This window comes from Nannospalax galili, unplaced genomic scaffold (genome assembly GCF_000622305.1).
Source record: "Nannospalax galili isolate Female #2095 unplaced genomic scaffold, S.galili_v1.0 scaffold829, whole genome shotgun sequence".
NCBI lineage: Eukaryota > Metazoa > Chordata > Mammalia > Rodentia > Spalacidae > Nannospalax > Nannospalax galili.
The window spans coordinates 4,647,012-4,666,255 of NW_008360329.1; the positions used below are offsets into that span (position 1 = coordinate 4,647,012).

Genomic DNA, 19,244 nt, shown 5'->3' on the forward strand with positions numbered 1-19,244 from the left:
GTTTTAGTGGAGATCTCAACGCTTTGGAGATGCCAAAATCATGGAATGATCACCAAGGGCAGCAGATGTGGAAAGGAGCTGACCTGGGCCTGTGAGATGAGCTGTGTGTGCTGTGGGTGGCAGAGCCAGAGAAGTAGGGCTTCCAAAACCCTTTGGAGCCCAGAAGATCATACGTGAATCCTAGATGTCCAGCCTTAAGCTACTTTGCTGGACTTAGGTTTTGCTTAGGTGTGCCCGATTCTTCCCTTTGAAATAAGACAGTACTTGTTTTGGATTTTACAGGAGCCCACAGTTAAGAGACTTTTAAAAGAGACTGTGAACTTTTGTTTGGATTTTTAAAGGACCGTGGGGCTTTTAAGGTTGTACTGTCTTATGTTGTGATATTAATTTTCATATCATATCTTGGGGACAAGAAATGGAAGGGTTATATGATTTAATAGTGATGTGTTTTGTATGTAAAGTTGACAAGAGGTCAATTGTGCTGGATAGATTTAATGTCATCTTGGCACACCTGGGTTGAGGAGTCTCAACTGGGGAATTGCCTCCTGTGGCCATGTCTATGGGATATTTTCTTGATTTTTGAGTGATGTGGGATGTCCGGGCCCACTGTGGGTGGTGCCAGCTCTGGGCAGGTGGGCCTATGCTGTACAAGAAAGCAATCTGATCAGGGGCCAGGGGTGCAAGCCAGTAAGTAGCAGTCCTCCATGGCCTGTGCTCCAGCTCCTGTCTCCAGGTTCCTGCCCTGATTTCCAACCTTGGGCTCCCTGATGAACTGTGACCTGGGAGATGTAAGCCTTTCCTCCCTAAGTTGGTATTGGTCAGAGTGTTTTGTCACAGCAGTTGAAGGCAAACTAGATCATTTGCCTCTGCAAACTCCAGACTAGAGGCTCACCAGCTTCTGAAGAGTCTCCTGCCTCTCCTGTCATCTCACCATATGAGTTCTAGGATTGTGTGTGCTACAAATTCAGTTCTTCAGGCTTGCACAGCAAGTGCTTTACCCACTGAGCCATCTCCCCAGCCTATTTTTCCACAAAAATTTTGCCAAGACTTGACAGAGAATAAAAACCTAGCATTTATGCTTTGAGACTTAATGAAAGATCAGAAGGCAGTTGTAAACTCCATCCCTAGCACGTTGCTGTTTTCAGCACCTAAGGCAAAACAACAGCAACCCAAGGGAGAACTTGCTGAGTGAATGACTTCCCAGAAAGCACTGAACATCGGGTTTTTGCACTCTAACATTTAGTACATCTGAGGACAGCAATGTCTTGAAAATGACAAGTACATTGTTTTCTTCATCATACCTCTGTATATGAGCAAGTGCCAAGTGTTGAATGAAGTAATTACTTCTTCGTCATGGTTGTGGAGCCCCTGAGGGAAGCTGTCACAGAAGCAGCTGTCATTCCTCCATCTCCAGTTCTTGTGTAGGTGGTTGTGGGGTGCTGCTCACTTTTTCCAGAACATGACCAGGGACTGCAGGTTCCTTTCCCCTCTAAAGAGCAAATGACCATCTTTCAGTCCCCCCCCATCTCCCAGTCTCCCCCCTCCCTCTCTCTTCTCTCCTTTTTTGTTTTGTTTAGTTGTTGTTGTTGCTGTTGTTGTTTAACACAGGGCCTAATGTAGCTCAGGCTGCCACACACCCTCTTTGTAGCCTAGGATGACCTTGATTTCCTGATGGTCTTGCCTCTACCTCCCAAGGGCTGGGATTACAAGTGAGTCCCAGCATGCCTGGCTCTCATGCTCGAGTTCTCTGAGGAGAACCATTGTGTGGGATCTAATATGCTCACACTGTGCTGCATGAGTAGCTCCAGGGCCAGCACTGCAGGACACAGCTGAAGCTCAAGGGTCCAAGGTCAGTATGATAGCTGACCTGCTCCTTTGGGCAAGGAGGCACATCATGCTGCTATCCCTTGCTTTAGTCATTTGTTCAGTGCTCTTTGGTGTCACCGTTCCAAAGGTGGCTATGCACCTCGTTTCTAGGACATCCCCCTTCAAGTCTACTAGGTGGGTGTAATTCTTAGTAACCCTCTTTTCACCTCCAGTTTCTCATCCAGTTTGCAGGGAAAATTACATGAATGTTCTACTTTACTGAATGCTAGACATGGCTCTTAGGACCTGTGCTTGGCTAGCTGTTATCATTTTTTTTTTTCAATCAAAGGCACAATGTGATTAGTTACATAATTTCTCCTCTGTCTTCTTCTTTTTCATCCCCCTGCTGCAGAAGGCCATTGCCGTTTGCCACTCTCGGCTGTTTCGTTTTATCTCATTACTCTGTTTTGCTCTGATGTCCAGGAGCACTCAAACGCAATGAAGAACTTTGTGTGGCCCTAACAATGATATTTTCACTAGACGTTTAGAAATTTGGGACTGGTATCTGATGGAATGTCATTGTGTAGAAGAGGGGAGGAGAGTTGTAAACAGTGACAGATGTGATCTCAAAAATCTATCATCTATCTATCATCTATATATCCATCCATTTACATATCCATCCATTCTCCATCCATCCACCTATCATCTGTTGCTATCAGCTAACTTATCTTTAAGCAAGGCTTGGCTTCTATCAAGATAAAAATTGAGCAATGCTGATTGAGAAGTACCTGTGCTTCACAAATAGGCTCCAGTGACATAATGTAACCCCCTTTGAGGCCACATGAATTTCTACATGACTCTAGAAGAGTGCCTTCACTTATATGAAATGGGCCCTTTGGTGGGAGCTCAAGGGCTGTGGCAATCAGGTGGGCAGAGAACAGAGGGGACACTGGTGCTCCAACAGTCACGACAGTGGCAAGAAAATCTTACCTTACTAAGTCAGAAGACTATCCCTAACCTTTATTAAACAGTTTGAAAACTGCATTTGAGTTAATGCTTTTATTGAGCCAACTTCTGCTGAGAGTGTTTTAAAGCACTGTCGCTGAGGCACATTTTCTTCAGTGGCAAGTTTCCTGTAGTGACCAAGGTCTCACTGGTGTCTGCCTTTTTTTACACCTTTTCGTAGGTCCTAGTGCTGACAATATTGTTCATGCTACATTCCTGAAAACAAGGAGAGATTTTTTATAGATGACAATTGATAGGCTGAATTTGTTCTACCCTTTTTATCCCAGCACAAATCCTCAATTCACAGCACAAAAACAGTTGGGGAGCTTGATAGGTGTGTATCAAAAAGAGCAAAGAAAATCTAATACTCACCACTACCATTTTTGAATCCACAATTTTTCTTTTGATTGTTGTCTCTTTGCCAAGCCACTTTTGGACTTGAATCATTGACCCATTGTCTAATGTTACGATGCTCTAGAAATTCATAAAGAAAAAGGTTACAGCCCTAGACAGTCTGTTCAGAATCCTCTCTGTGGTTCTTATCCTGGCTTCATACTGTTAACCTAGAAGTCTTAAAAGATAAGTAAATTGATGTTCTCATAGACAAAGAATGACTAAGCTGTAGGACCTTAATGAATATTTCTTTCTGTATGAACTTTTATGTAATAATGAACAAAATTGGGGAAAAAGTGAATGCGTTTTGCTAGATGAGGTGACGTTCAGTTAAGGGGAAGCTGAAGGATTCTGAGTTGCAAGTCAGCCTGGACTAAATAATGAAGACCTTATCTCTTACAACAGCAACAAAAAGAATACTTCAAACATGTCAGCTCCATTGTGCCATGTGAATAATTAGCAAACAGATTAACTTTATAGATGGATAAGAACTAAACAAGCCCAAACAGGTCTCATAATAAACCAAACTCTGCTTAATAAACCATGCCTAACCACCTATTTTTTCCCAATTGTTGAATACCAGGAAGAATTGGTTTCGACTGACCTTCACTTTCCGGTCGTCTGCAGTGGTTTCATCAAACTCTTCCCCCAGCTTGAAGGAGATCTCAGTGTTCTTGAAAGAACTTTCTGTTCGGATGGTCACTATTTCCCCACTGAGACCAATATTGACACTTGGCTTCACTAGAGCCGCTGCATTCCGGGCTGCAAAATCCACTCCTGTAAGACAGAAAAGGCAATATGCCTTGTTCACATACTTAGAAAGATGTGTCAACCAGCATTTTGGAAGCCAGTTTTCAAAGAATGCATACTCCCCCACTAAAATTTTGGCTAACATATAGTGCCTGTTTTCTTTTGAGACAGGGTCTCAATATGTAGCCCAGGGTGGCCTTGAATGCAAAATCATCCTATCTCAGCCTCCCAGGGCTGGGGTTACAGGAGTATACTACCATGTCCAGCCATAGTAACTTATTTTATGTTCTCTGTGGTGCCTAAATTGAGCCAGGCCCTCCCAACCAGAAGGTAGCGCTAATAATTCTAACATTTTGAAAAGCTAAATTCACTTTCTGAGACATCTGTGCTTTATGTAAAATGTATATTTGCATGATGGCTTTCAGGGGATCAAATGCTTGCACTTAACCTTGTGGAAACTTTGCAAAGACAATGCAATGCTTAGAGCGTGGCCGTGTTGTTCAGATTGGGGATTTTCCATGGTCAGATCTGACTTCTATGGTAGGTAGACAGAAACACTGACTCCTCCCTGAAATGCACATTGAATTCTACTTTCCATTCAAATTATGAATGGCTGTGATGCCCTGAACTTCAGGGAAACAGACATGTGGATTCCAGGGAAAGTGAGATGGTTAAAACCTGAGCTCCAGCCTTCATACCTGCCAGCTTGTCTCCCATTCAGCTTTCTGAGCAGTAAAATGTGGATAATTAATGCTCCCCTCATAGGTGTGTTGGAAGAGCACATGAAAGGATTTAAAATGAGTGGACTGAGACCTCCTTGTGCCCCAGCTCCCATCAATACTAGTGTTATTCTGGCCTTCCCAAGTTCCTCCCATCCCTCTCCCACCTCTCTCTATACATGATGTATATGTATATGTATGTATAAACAGATAGATGATAGAGATATAGAACTAGATATCGATAGATGTAGGCATAGATATATTTTTTGAGACAGATCTCTCTATGTAGCCTGAACTGGCCTGGAACTCTACCTTCCTGCAACAATGTCTTGATTCCTGGGATTATAGGTGTGCACTACCACACCCATCCCCGAGGTTCTTATATGAACCCTGAGAAGTTAATACTGGCTATGAAAGAGGAACAAATACCACATTTATAAGCAGGTTGACTTATTATGGGGGGATGAAGTATTGTTTCATTGCTTAGCATGAGTAAACATATTAATAATTGTCAGCATCCATTGGTGGATTTAAAAATAAGCTTTTGTTTTTTGTTTTTCTTTCTTTCTTTCTTTCTTTTTTTTTTTTTTTTTTTTTTTTTTTTTTTTTTTTTTTTGGCTTTTTTGAGACAGGGTTTTCCCGTAGCCACAACTGTCCTGGAACTCACAATGTAGACCAGGCTGGCCTTGACCACCTGCCTCTGCCTCCCAAGTGCTGGGATTAAAGGCGTGTACCACCACGCCTGGCTAAAAATAAGTTTTAAAACTGAAGAAATCTTTGACTTTGCGTATAGTTCATTATTATAAAGGAAGTCATTATAAATTAAATATGAGATATCTGTTGTTCTTCCATCATTAGTAGAGGAGCCATTACAAACATAAGTCATTCTGACTGATGTCTGACCACTGAACTTGAATTAGAGATAAAGGACAGGAAGGCTTTATACTTCTGAGAGACAGCCAATAGCAAGATATTCAGTAATATAAAAACATTCACTTTCTTGAAAAAGAAAATCTTCAAAATTATGTTTTAACTGGCTCTCACATGAATTAGAGCTCTGAAAAAACTGATTTGAAATTTTATTTGTTGCTACTGCTGTTCTATAACAAAGAAAACCCTGAAAGAAATTCAATTGATATATTTAATTATAGATACTTTTCTATATAAATTTGAAATCCAGAAAAGCTATTCAATGAAATGAGCCAGCTAAAAAGAAATTCCATTTGGAGGTTGGTATGAAGTATCTTCCAAAAGGATGCACAGGTTACAGAGCAAGACAGCTGCGAACATGGCATAGAAATGTTAGAAGATGCAATTATCACTAATAACAAGAAAAAGCAAAAGATGTACTAATAGTAAATGCAATCATGAACTTTGTTCTCCTCACATGAGTATCACTCAGGATAACAAAAAGAAAATTGTAGGAAAATTCATTGTGCAGTGGGAACCCAGCCACTTCACAAAATCCCTTGTCAGTTTCCAAGTCTTACAGTGGCGTTGCTCACCCAGTTCTTTCATGTAATCCTCAAAGTTTTCACTGGAGACCAGTTTCCAGGTTCCCAAGAAGGCCTCAATCATCGTGGACAGCTTTCTCAGAAGAGGAGGCACTCACAACAGAAGATCAAAGAGGTGTGGGCATCCCAGTGCCTCCAGCAGCTTACTTTAAAGATCATCTTCGTCACGTGACATTCCTAAGGTGGCCAATGGGCTTCGGGGAGTCTGAGGTTCCTGGCACCAGAGTTGACTCATTCTATTTCCCTCCAAGTTAAGAGACAGAACACTAACATGTGACATTTAATTCAGGACAACTGTTACAGCTTCTAGCAAAGAGGTTTACACCCAAGAATTGCTTAATGACTGTTGCTTGTAGAATGGAGTCAATTTCGGTAGAGACCAGCCTTTGAACAGGAAGTGCTGAGTTATCCTGAGGGACCATCCTGACAAATGTCTGATGAACACTCTGCTGAGATGTTTTCCCACCCAAAAAGAGCATCCTTACCGGGTCTGCCTCAGCTGTTTTTTGTTCAGGCAAGTCATGGTGCCCAACACATCTCCTTCATTAAAATAATATCATCCCTTCCCTTCCTTGCAGGGTTGATGTATTGATATTGTTAATGTAACTGAAAATGCCTACAGTTGCTTGAAGTGAGGTCTAGGGTATTATTAATATTATCATTGTTGTCAATCAAGGGTAGTTGAGGACTAGAAGAAAGGTGATAATTATCACTAAGTGGTGTTTTCTGATTAAAGCCTTTAAAAGGAGGTAGGAGGTAGAGTCAATGCCTAGAAACTAATTTTTCAGGTTTAGAAAGTAATCTTTTTGTTTTGTTTTGAGACAGGGTCTCCCTGTGAAGTGCAAAAGAGCCTCAAATTGGCAATCCTTATGTCTCAGCCTCCCAAGCGTTAGGAGTCTAGGTGTGTTTTACCATGGCTGGCTTGCAAGATAATTTTTATATTAAAAGATACCACTTGAAAGTATGAAGGTAAAATTTTGGAGAGTTTTAGAGGAAAATGATGCCTGACATCTACATTCTAAAAAGTAAAAAACAGCAAGTAAATTAAATCTCTGCAACTCCTTCTCAAGTCATATTTTCCAATCCAGGTGATGGAAATTGACTTCTTAGAAGTCTAAGAAAGATTTGATTAAATGGACTGATGCCACTTCACTGAACTCCAGTTATCTCAAAGATCTGGAAATTTAGACAGTCAGTGGTCAGACAAAGAATATTCAGATTTTTTGGGGCTTTTTGAGACAGGGTCTCCCTGTAGCCCCAGCTGTCCTGGAACTCACTAAGTAGACCAGGCTGGCCTTGAACTCACAGAGATCCACCTGCCTCTGCCTCCCGAGTGCTGGGATTAAAGGCATGTGCCACCACGCCCAGCAAATATTCTGATTTTTATCTGCTTTATGTCAAATATTTCTTTGACTCTGAGAAATATCTCTTTACATATAAAGAAAACAAGAGATTGATGTTTGGGCACCAGGAAGTAATAATAACAGGTAGCGTAAACAATTGCTGTTGAAGAAGAGAGGTAAAGAAGAAATGGGAACTGTTACACCTTTATAAGTAGAAAAGTCATATATGAAGAGGGCAAACAAAAACCTAGAGTCAGTTTTTGGAAAGACTATGCTCAAAATAATCAAAAGTGGAAGGTGTAGTCAGATTGGATGTTCAAATAGAGATCAGCTTTCTAGTTTTATTGGTTTCGAATGTGTTTTCACTGTGTTTGAAAGGTAGAAAATATTCTCAGCTATGCACGTTGGCCAGTGGGGTAGTTAGGTAAAGATCTCCAGCCTGCCTTTCATCCTTGTTTTTATTTTCCTGACATTGATTGATTCATAAATCAACACTGTGGTCCCTTTTAGCTCAATTGGCTCACGTGATAAAAGGGGATACCAAATTACTATCTTCTTTAACATTCCCCACCCTTGGGAGACAGTCAAGAGGGAGAGATGGCCACTGGCCTTCCTCTGCCCACTTCATTTTCTTCTGTGATTTTACACAGCTACATCCACTGTGGCACCAACACAAAGATAGAGCCTGAACTGATAATGGCAGAGCAAAGAGGGGAGGAACTGGACATTGCTTTATTTTTAGAAGCTCTGTTATGAGTTCATAATGTCATTACTATTTAAACAATTTTGTGTCTGAGGTTTTGTTATTTAATGATTAAGCCTTTAACTATTACCCTATCTTTGTAAATAGCTTCACCAAATGGCTAAGGTGAGTCCAACTAAGTACCTGTGTCATGTGCAGCTGGTTTTATGTACACTGTCTACCCATCTTCCCAGACCCAACCCTGACATCGCCTCCTCTGATGAACTAGTTCAGAACTAGTTAATCCCTATTATGTGATACAATTAGACCTTATATGTATTGACCAACATAGCTTATAGTATTACAGCTACTTATCCCTCAGCCATCTTATAAGCTATTCTAAAAGTGCATCAACAAAGGGCATTTCATACTCACTTCTATATTGGTAAGACAGTGTCTGGTACACTGTAAATGTTAAGTAATTTTTTTATGAATGAGAGACAAGAGAAATAAATGGAATTTGCTTCTTTTTAACTAGCACCTCTCATTAGAGTTCTTTTTTGAAATTTTTTTATTATTTTTATTTATTTGTTTCTTCTGTGTATGCCTGTATTGCCTACATGTATGTAAGTGCATCCATGCTGTGCAATGCCCACAGAGGTCAGAAGATGGCATTGGGTCCCCAAAACTGGACTTACAGACAGTTGTTAGTTTCCATGTGGGTGCTGGGAATCAAACCCAGGTCTTCTGCAAGTGCAGCCAGTACTCTTAACCATTGAGCCATCTTTCCAGCCCCTCCTTGTTAGAGTCCTTTAACCACGACTACAGACAGGCTTTTAGCACACTGTGCTTCTCTTACCCAATCTTGTGATAAGTCTTTCATTCTGGTTACCACTAGATGGAGTGTTAGTTACCTTTGTTTTCCTATGACCACAATACCTGACAGACACACCTTAAGGGAGGAAGGATTTATTTGGTCTCAGTTTCAGTAGTTTCAGCCCATGAAGGGGAGGGGAGGATAGCAGAGCTCCTAGTGGTGGAATTGTGTAGCACAGACTGCTCAATCACAGTAGACCAGGAAACAAATAAGGGTAGAACTCGAGGCCAGGCTAATAAACCTTCAAAGACCCATCCCTTGTGACTATTTCTGCCAGCCAGGCCCCACCTCCTAAAGGCTACGTGGCCTCCCAAACAGTACCACTGGTGGGGAACAAGCATTCAAAACTCAAGCCCGTGAAGGACATTAGAAATTCAAACCAGAACATTTGTCCATGGCTCCCAAAAACTCATGGCTTTCTTCCAATGCTGCATTTAGTCTGACTTCAGTCATTCCCAAAGCTCCAACACTGTTCAAATTTCCAAAGTCTAAAATTTCTACTGAGACTGAAGACAGTCTCTTAGCTATGAGCCACTATAAATTCAAAAGGTTACATACTTAAATGACACCAGCATAGGGTCAACATTGCCGTTCCAAAAGGGAGGAACATAAGAAAGGCAAAGAAAGATCAAACCAGAGACTGAAACCAAGCAGGACAAACATTAAATCCTGTAGCAGCTCCATATTCAGTATCCAGAGTTCATAAGCTCCAACAGGCTGGATAGCCCTTCCCTTACAGCCCTGACCCTGCAGTGCACACTGCCACTTTCCCATGTTGAGTTCTCTTATTGCCAGGAAGTTTCCTCAGTAGATGTTCCACATTTCTGGCATCTTCAGTAGCCCGGAGTGTCTATTACAATTGTCTGTAATGATTTCTGTCAGCATGATTTTGACTATTATAGGTACTATATACTAGATACTGTGTGTGTGAAATCACATGGTATTTGATGTTTTTATCACAGGATTATGCCTTTTAGTGTATTCTTAAGATTCATCTATGCTTTTAAGCCTGTGAAAATTTCCTTCATTTTTAAGTCTGACCATAGTAATTTTATTGAGTATGTATACATGAGCACGGGTGTGCCTGTGTGTTCATGTATATACATTGATCATTCATTTACCTGTTGGGCACTCAGTTTGCTTTCATGTATTGTTAATAACCTACTATGAATGTGGGTCTACAGATATTTTTGTAATTGTGCTTTGACTTTGCTGCATAACATGGTAATTCTATGCTTAATTTTTTGAGGAATTACCATCATGTTTGGTATGGCTTCCTATCAACAACTCACAGATTTCCAATTTCTCCTTTGAATAGACTTTTCCTATTTCTTTGTGTGTCCTGGAAATGCAAACATGTTGTTGCTGAAAATTGGCTATTTGGATCTAGTATTGTAGTAGTTACAGTAATCAGATTGCTATAAGAATTTAGAAGCCACGATTGCTAGAAAGCACTGACTTCACTTGTGTCTAACAGATGCCCAATGAATGACTTAATGCATCATGAATCTTGGCAACTCTGCCTTCATTTTTACTTACCTCTTTGACTTTGGGTCAGATTCCTGTTCAACTCTGCACATAGATGTGTTCAAATTTTAAGGAGTGTCTGTCAAGATTTGCAGTGACATTCAACTGTCAGTTTTCAAAGTCTCCTGTTCCAGACCCCCTGGTGCTATGCTTAGATGTCTCTAGTCATTGTCATAAGCCTGTAATGACCTTGAGTTTCAGAAACAGTGATACCTCTCAGACAGTTGACCCCTAGGAAAAGATCACCCCTAATTAGGAGCAATCACCCAGGACTGAAACTGAGGCTGCCCCCCAAACAGAAGCAGTCATAGGAACTTCAGTTTTCTCACCGATTTTCACCTCGATAGAAATGCTAACTCTTCCCATTTGATTATTCTGATGATCAATGACATAAATCATGCAAAGTGTCTTAACTCCACAGTTTGTTCTTAGTAAATATTGATTTACCAAGAATTTTCCTAACCAACTCCTGCAAACTTTTAGTTAAGTTCTCCAAATCTCTGCTGAACCCAGACTGTGGGTCTATTTTTGTGATTAAAGTAAATCTGTTGTGACCAGGAGCCTAATCCACTTCTGTGGCTCCTGTACACCACAGTGTTACATACACGATAGGTGCTCAGAAAATGAACAGCTCTAGCAGTCCATGTCAAAGAGGACTTCACAAACAATAACATTTACAGCGTATGTTTTGTTTTTGATGAGCATGTATTAATTATGCACGTTAGTTGGGGTTAGCATGAGTCTGTGTACTATTTCAGTACATTCACACAACATACGCTAAATAAATTCACACTTCCTCCCCACCCTGCAAATCACTATTCCACATGCAGGGTGACTTTTCTTTCTTTCCTTTAACTTCCACGTATGAGGCAAGTGTCTTTCTGTGTCTGACATGCCACTCAGCATACATCCTGTAGCACACATTTCCCTTTACCCCTTAATAGGCTTTTGTTTTACTATAAAATGTAAGTCTGTGATTTAGAAGTTTGAATCTATATATGCAAAAGCTTAATAATCTGTGGAGATGCTTCATGGCTTCTACAACAGATACATGCAACAGGCACATGTATACACACACATACACTGCCCAGGAAACCCTGCTGTTATTGTTTGTTTGTGTGTGTGTGTGTGTACATGTGTTTTAGACATTGGGATTCCAAAGAGGTCTCATTTGAGTAAAAATGTTCTGCTGAAAAGAAGCTACATTTGGAAACTACTGAGTAACATTTGCATCTTTGCTCACGAACAGGCCTGTCACACTTTTCTGGAGTGAACATTTTTGAAATATCGGTGTGGCTTCTGCTTGCTTCCAGATCCATCCTGGTGCTATGGTTTGGATGTAGTTTGTTCCTCAAAGGTTCATATCCTAGAAGCTTGGTCCTCAGCATAGTTACGTTAACATGGTGGGAACTTTAAGCGGCGGAACTTACTGAAAGGTGATTAGGTCATTAGTGGATGAGTGGGGCAGGGGCGAGGGCTCGCCTCAAATGGGATCAATGGAACCCCAGTTAGATTTCACAAGAATAAGTTGTTGAAAATGGCAAGATGGACCCTTCCTTGCTCTTTGGCTTTCTTTCTCACTATAAGATGTTCATCCCTGTCTTTTACACATTTCCCCCATAATGACACCTACCATGAGATCAGTGGTCAAATCTACGGCTCTGCCCAATCTTGGGCTTTCAGCCTCCAAAATTGTGAGCTGAGTAAACTTATTTCTTCATAAAGTACACAGCCTCGAGAATCTTGTTATCTTGTTATAAAAATGAAAGATTGCCTAAAAAATTTGTTTTAGATTTAATGTTTCAATCTAAAAATTTCAGACTAGCTAGGCATGGTGGTGTATGCTTGTAATCCAGCAACATGAGACACTGAGGCAGGATTACAAATTCAAAACCAGCTGAGGTACATAGAGAGCACATTATCTCTCTCTCTTCCCCCTCCCCCTCCCCCTCCTCCCTCTCTGTCCTCTCTCTTACACAATGGAGACTACAGATTTTTTCAGCAATGTGCTTTGTATGTTCTGCTGTGTCACAAAGCTCTAGGACAGGTCAGGTATGAAATGTGTACACATGGACCACTTGGCTGTGGACAATTCCACTGCATTTAAAACTACCTTGGCTCTTAGACAGATAGTTTCCTAACTGTAGACAGGCTAAAGAAAGGCTCGATAACCATTCACGGTACTGAGGTACTGTCTCATACCTAGGAAAATTCCTGGGTATTAACTTAAAAGACATTTTATTTATTGTTTTTATTTTATATGTATGAGTGTTTTGCCTGCATGTATAGAAGTACACCACATGTACAGTGCCCATGGAGGCCAGAGAGGACATCTGATCTCCTGGAACTGGAGTTAAGGATAGTTGTTAACCACCATATGGGTTTTGGGAACTGAACCCCGGTCCTCTGCAAGAGCAGCCAGTGCTCTGAGCCATCTCTCCAGCCCTATATTAACTTTTTAACCTTGCATTATTATGAAAGATCTTTTATTACTTATATCAGAAAGAAAGTAATGATATAATTGTCTATTTTCTTCACTGAATTATGAGTACAAAATTATACAGCACAATAAAAATGTCATTACACCACTTTCTAAATCTAAAAAGTTTTATTTATTTAATCAACACAACCATATTTAATAAAATCCAACTTCAAGGAAAATTAGTTGCTTGCTAATTAGTGGAAAGTAATATCCTTTTCAACAATACATCCAGCCAAGTATTGTAGCGTTCGATGCAAATTTCAGTCTAGGGCCATGTCCCCTTGGATTACGCTCTCTCATAAACTCTTGTAGAAGTGATGCCTTTCATGACACATTCCTAGACACAGGCACAGAAAAATTCATGATCAAACACTGGGACAACACCAAACATTCAATTTTTGTATCTTTCAGTGTTGGAAAGGAAAAAATATTCCATTAAACACATTTGTTCTGGAATCCTACATTTTTAGTATATATCCATCCCTTACTGTAATAGGTTAGGGAGTGTAAGGACCAAGAAGATAGGTCTTCCTCCCAGGGAGCTGGAAAATCTACCTGGTAAATTAGTGACATCAACGTGGTGAGGGTGTTGCTGGACTCAGGCTTAGAGTGGCTGAAAGGAGAGAGGGTACTCCCTAGGGAGGGTGTGCTTGGGTTGAGCTGACTGCACCAGGAGAATAGGGATATAGCTTGGTGGTAGGACACATGTTCAGCAAGCAAGACCCAGGATTCAATCCCCAGCACCAAATAAAAATAAATAGGCAAACATGAAGGACTATTGCTAAGGTGGAAACAGAAGCTCAGTAAAAATGGCATTTTTGCTCTACACAAGCAAGTTGAGTTTCTTTTTTTAATACTTTATTTATTATTTTTATTTTATGTGTATGTGTGTATTGCCTGCATGTAGGCAATGCCTGCAGAGGACAGAAGAGGCTGTCAGATCCCCTGGAACTGGAGTTGTGGACAGTTGTTAGCTGCCATTTGGGTCCTGGGATTTGAACCCAGGTCTTCTGTAAGAACAGTCAGTGTTCTTAACCACTGAGCCATCTCTCCAGCCCCTCTAAGTTGAGTTTCTTAAAGTCATGATCCTGGGGTAACCTGGCAGTGGGTCCTAGAATTAAGTACCTAGATGATACTCACCACCACCAGTTTATCATCCTCTCGTTTTCTCTTTATGGTGGTTGACTTTCCATCCCACTTCTGCACCTGCACCAGAACTCCCCCATCTAAGGTTATGATGCTCTGTGGACATAGTGAAAAGTGATTGCAATTTGTATATGAACACAGAAAATAAAATTTAAAATATAGAACCTTGGTTCAAAGATATATTTTGAGGTCCTTAGTAAATTTAAATGACAAATACATTCCAACAAGAAAAAAAAGATCCTTGAAAACAATAACATAGAACTCATATATGGATAAAAATTAAAATGCAAAATTGCAATTTGAAAAAAACTACTGTGAAAGAAAATAGATCACCAATATGTTGGGATAGCAGTATTACATGTGATTTTTCTTCCTTTTTTCACTATTTTTGTGAACTTTCTGTAGAATTATTTGTTGCTATAATTCACACCAATTACACTATTTATTGTATAGCACATAAAGTATAATAATCACTTTTTAATACCAGGACAACTTAATAAAGAGGGGATATTCATTAACAGCATATTAAAAGTGGAATTGCTTAGACGTAGGCTCGGGGGTCTTCAGCTTATGACAGAACAGCATTTTTTCCCATTATCATGAAATCATGTCTTACAGGCATGTCAAAGCCAGGCATTCACTCTGCACCAGTTCCTAGTGCCTCACCTTGACTTTCCTGTCATCTGCGGTGACTTCGTCAAATTCCTGGCCAAGTTTGAAGGTAATTTCAGTGTTTTTAAAGGTACTTTCAGATCGAATGGTGACCACGTCTCCGTTCACACTGATGATCATGTTAGGCTTGGCCATTCCTGCCACTTTCCTGGTGGCAAAGCCCACCCCTGCAGTTAGGAGAAGAAAGTATGCCAAGCTTACATTCTCCTCACATCTTTATCTAAGTCAAGAACTATGTGAGTGTGTGATCCCGAGGAAGGCTCTGCAAGTTTCATGAGGCTTCTTTAAACAATGTGTGCAGCTAAGACATCAGGCTAACTCTTAAAGAAGCTCTCAGGTATAGTCAACACAGACTTACTTTGGACATATCCTCTTCTCTGGTCCTAAGTATATTCCCTCAGGAGATTCAACATTAATTTCAACAAAAATATATATATATATATAGAGAGAGACTGAATCTTCATACCCATATGTATATGTATATATATTTTATATGTCATATATCTATAATATGCATATAATATGCTAATTGCATATGTGTATCTACTGTCGCTTTTTATGTTTATGATTGAGGCAACATGACCACTTCATTCTTTCTTAAACATTAAAAATTATATTAAAAATTTACAATTAGAGACCAAGTTATCCACAAGGAGTTTGGAGATAATACAGTTACTCAGTTAAAAGGTCATCTATTTTGAGTGTCCATGAGTTTTATTTCACAGTATTTGTTATGAAGTCTAGTTTTCTAGGTTTCCTTTCCAAATTACTCAACCATGAAATGAAGATTGTGATTAATTTCTCCAAACATAAAGTTCTCTAAAATTCATGCCATTTTAGAACTGCAATATCATTCCCAATAATTTATAAGAAAAATTTAAGTGGAATTCAGTAAATATCATTTGTGAAAACTTTAAAACTTAGTAAGAATTTCATAGTTAGACTAGTTTGGAAACACTTTGATCCTCAGTCACTCAAGTTGTGAACTATTACTTGTTTAAATGAAGGAAATGCTTCACTGTGCAGACCACGGGATAGATAATTTACAACCTCATTTAATAGTAGCTGCTGCTTATTTACACAGAATTTCCACAGTCACAGACGTGCTGACTTTCTGACACAAATACTTAATTCAAGGCAATTTCTTTGACTAAAGGAAACCAAAGGTTAGAAATGGGGATGAACTGATAGAAAAATACAGCACAAGTTGAGCAATGTAGATGCTGTGACTTTGTTCCCTGTCCAAAAAGTGGCCACAAGTGGGGAAATGATATATTTCTAGTTTGAGTCCTTTCTGTGCCACAAAACACAGCATTAACTAAGCAGAGTGAACCAACAGGGAAGGGACACAACTAGAGAAGGGCTCTAGGACCCTGCCTGGGGAAAAAAAAAAAAAAAAAAAACCCACTGTTTTCATTTGTTTCTTTCTGTTTTTATTTGACTCCGGAAGGTAATATGCGCCCACTCTGCTTCAATTATAGCTGCCAGTTCCATTCAGGAAGAAACTTACTACCTTTAATTATGACCTTTTATAATTTAAACAGTGTTACTATAGTTTTCAAGTGATTATTACAAGTGTAAATCATTTCAGAAAGTTAGTAGCTAACAGTGGCCCCAAATCCTGACATGTCTATTCGACTGCATGGTGACAGGGATGCTGAATCCCAGCTAGTTGATGTTCTAGAAAGTTAGCCATGCTGAAATTCCTGATATTCCTTTTATCTGTGAACAAGAAGAACTGTATTTACAGATAACCTAAAGTGTGCCCACTGTATCACATTAAGTTTGGGGGGACTTAGGGGATTCGATTCTAAAGCCTAATGAAGATACTCTGGAATCTGGGATCTGACTTTATCATGAAAGGTCTCAAAGCAAAAGCCCGCTGAGAAGCACCCTCCAGATCAACTGTCACGATGTTAACTGTCACCTGTCACCGTTGTTTGGTGAGTACTCTCATAGCAGCATGCTGGCAATGCCAACAGAACCTGAAACTTTGTGCCTGTTATCAGAAAGGAGGCATGTACATACGCCTTGTGTATGCCACACTGCCTCTCTCCTTTTCAGTTACTCAGTAATTCCATGGTACCGCATATCATTTCTACACCAAGAAATATTTAATCCTTTGAAGAAAAATGTTTCTAGAAGTCAAGAATTTGTCTACCATAAAATAACCGCACATTTCTGTATCTTAACCCTGAGACAGAAAAGAATTTAACGTATTTTGCTAACATTATTTGCTAACCAAAATGATTTTTTTCTAAGATGAAAAATGTTATAGGCTTTGGTTTTAAGTACAAATCATTTCATGCTACAAAGATATTTTTCTTTCTAAGTTATTGCAAAATTTACATGCAAAAGGAAATAGAAGAAAATCAGGCAAAGAGCCAAGAAAACCACAGAAACACACATTTGGCAGTGGATGCAACGTCTTGTTATTCTACAGATCATATAAGTTTTCATCAAACCCTTTTCCCTATTGGTTCACCTGTAGGAAGCACCAGCTAGAAGCTTTGGTTTAGAAAGCTTCGAGAACGGATTTTTTCTTTTCTTGTGTTTCTCCAGCCTTCATATAGAAAACAGCATTTTGACCTCAGCCAGTGCTCACAGGGTGAAAGCCAGCTATAAGCCCTTTTGCCTACCAGAAAAAGTTTGCAAACCTGCCACTCTCAGCACTTACCCACTTCTTTCATGTAATCATCAAAGTTCTCACTGGAGACGAGTTTCCAAGTTCCCACAAAGGCATCACACATTTTGTAAATCTCCTAAGGTTATTCTTCGAGGTGAGAAAGAGGCTGCAGGGTTGGGGAAGGGGCTGTGACCCTCTTGAGTCCAGATAACTCCCTTTTAAAGGTGCCCTGACCATGTGACTATAGGAGCGACCAGTGGGGAATGGCCCCAGATCATTTCCTTCATTACCAGCCCCTGTATTTTTTCCTCTGAGTCATGTTTTTAATAGAAATTTCTCAACTTTGGTTCTCCCTGGCAATGGTCATTGGACTTAGAGTACAAATTATTTTTAACCATGAACAGAGTATTTTAAACGTTCCTGTTTTGACTATTAAATGCTTGGTGCATGGAACTTCCCCCTATTATTCCATACATACTCACTCCATTGTAGAGGAGGACAATTATCTTGGACGAACTTTGACCCTCTTGTCTTTTTATTTTTACTAATACTGCAATGATGCGTGTAGTTCTTTTTAATTAGAGAATATAAGAACTACCTTAGAGAGTCTTAGTCTTAAACAGCTCTTTAGTTAGGACAGTGTTGTCTCAGAAATTATGACAAAATAAGCAATGGTATTTTAAAGTGGTCTAGATTTCTAGTATGAAATTTTTACTATCAATTTTAAAAAACTCATTAAGTTCATTGGCTAGGAATGTAGGCCATAGATTTGATTAAAATAATAATTTAAGGGACTAAAGAGATGGCTCAGTGATTAAGAGTGCCTACTGAACCAGAGTTCAATTCCCAGCATCCAAGTCAGGCGGCTCATAACTGCCTGTAACTCCAGGTCCAGGGGAATCTAATGCTTTCTTTTGGCTTCCTGGGAACCAGCATGCATGTGGCACACACACATGCACACACACACACACACACACACACACAAAATCTTTAAAAAAATAGTAATTTAGCATCACTATTTCTACCCCTTAAATTATAATATAGTGTTGATTTTTACCAACCCTTAAAAAACTTGTCCCAATCCAAAATATACTCCTCATACTGAGAAAGGTCATTCCATTTCTGAGATACATTATGAACCATACATTCATCCAGACCTAAAGAGTGTGGCTTTACTTGAATGTTCAGAAGTGATGTGGTCACAAGTTATCAAAACCTGTTTTCTTCTTTGACATAGTGACTAATCTGAGGTATTTTTCTAAAGTAATCATGTTTTTCAATCTCCCTACCTCATACCAGAATGATGGACGGTGCTGACATGTACAAAGGCCTATGATCATACCCACAATTCAGGATGTTGGAGAGAGGTGAACTACTGCACTGTGTCTTGCTGAGAAGTACCTACTGAGCATATAATTAACTCCCAAGCCCATATCACTCTCCCAAGGCCTTGCCAACAACGTTTGTGGAAGAGGATACCATAAACAGGATTTTCTGGAGGAAAGTGGTATACTATAAAAATTTGATTAAGTTAGTTCACAGTGACAGTTTTTAGTTGCATCTGCTAATGGCGTAGTAATGATAGCCACCCACTAGGGACTGCACCTGGATCCACAGACTGTGGTGATGCAACATGCGGCTGCTAACACAGACCCAACTGCTTCTCATTGAATAATATCTTTTGGAAGGAAATACAGTTAAA

General features: G+C 39.8%; 2 protein-coding genes across 2 annotated transcripts; both read right to left on the minus strand.

Moving 5' to 3' along the window:
- Positions 1 to 2,931: 2,931 nt before the first annotated feature.
- Fabp9 (fatty acid binding protein 9) lies at positions 2,932 to 6,300 on the minus strand. The gene is made up of 4 exons (XM_008826074.2): positions 6,179 to 6,300; positions 3,809 to 3,981; positions 3,184 to 3,285; positions 2,932 to 3,027 (listed from the first exon to the last, which is right to left on the minus strand). Exons 1-4 carry the CDS (start codon positions 6,249 to 6,251, stop codon positions 2,977 to 2,979), a joined length of 399 nt encoding a protein of 132 aa, XP_008824296.1. The 5' UTR covers positions 6,252 to 6,300; the 3' UTR covers positions 2,932 to 2,976.
- Positions 6,301 to 13,211: 6,911 nt separating this feature from the next.
- Fabp4 (fatty acid binding protein 4) lies at positions 13,212 to 17,732 on the minus strand. Its single transcript, XM_008826075.1, has 4 exons — positions 17,594 to 17,732; positions 14,911 to 15,083; positions 14,239 to 14,340; positions 13,212 to 13,435 (listed from the first exon to the last, which is right to left on the minus strand). Exons 1-4 carry the CDS (start codon positions 17,664 to 17,666, stop codon positions 13,385 to 13,387), a joined length of 399 nt encoding a protein of 132 aa, XP_008824297.1. The 5' UTR covers positions 17,667 to 17,732; the 3' UTR covers positions 13,212 to 13,384.
- Between the last annotated feature and the right edge of the window lie 1,512 nt (positions 17,733 to 19,244).

Bases quoted from the DNA above. Each gene is read 5' to 3' on its own strand.
- Fabp4 (XM_008826075.1), bottom strand. From the start codon at position 17,666: ATGTGTGATGCCTTTGTGGGAACTTGGAAACTCGTCTCCAGTGAGAAC. The intron at 15,084-17,593 runs GTAAGTGCTGAG...TCCTAACTGCAG, and splicing joins TGATTACATGAAAGAAGTGG to GGGTGGGCTTTGCCACCAGG. The intron at 14,341-14,910 runs GTGAGGCACTAG...CTATGTCCACAG, and splicing joins CAGATGACAGGAAAGTCAAG to AGCATCATAACCTTAGATGG.
- Fabp9 (XM_008826074.2), bottom strand. From the start codon at position 6,251: ATGATTGAGGCCTTCTTGGGAACCTGGAAACTGGTCTCCAGTGAAAAC. The intron at 3,982-6,178 runs GTGAGCAACGCC...TCTGTCTTACAG, and splicing joins GGATTACATGAAAGAACTGG to GAGTGGATTTTGCAGCCCGG. The intron at 3,286-3,808 runs GTCAGTCGAAAC...ATGAATTTCTAG, and splicing joins CAGACGACCGGAAAGTGAAG to AGCATCGTAACATTAGACAA.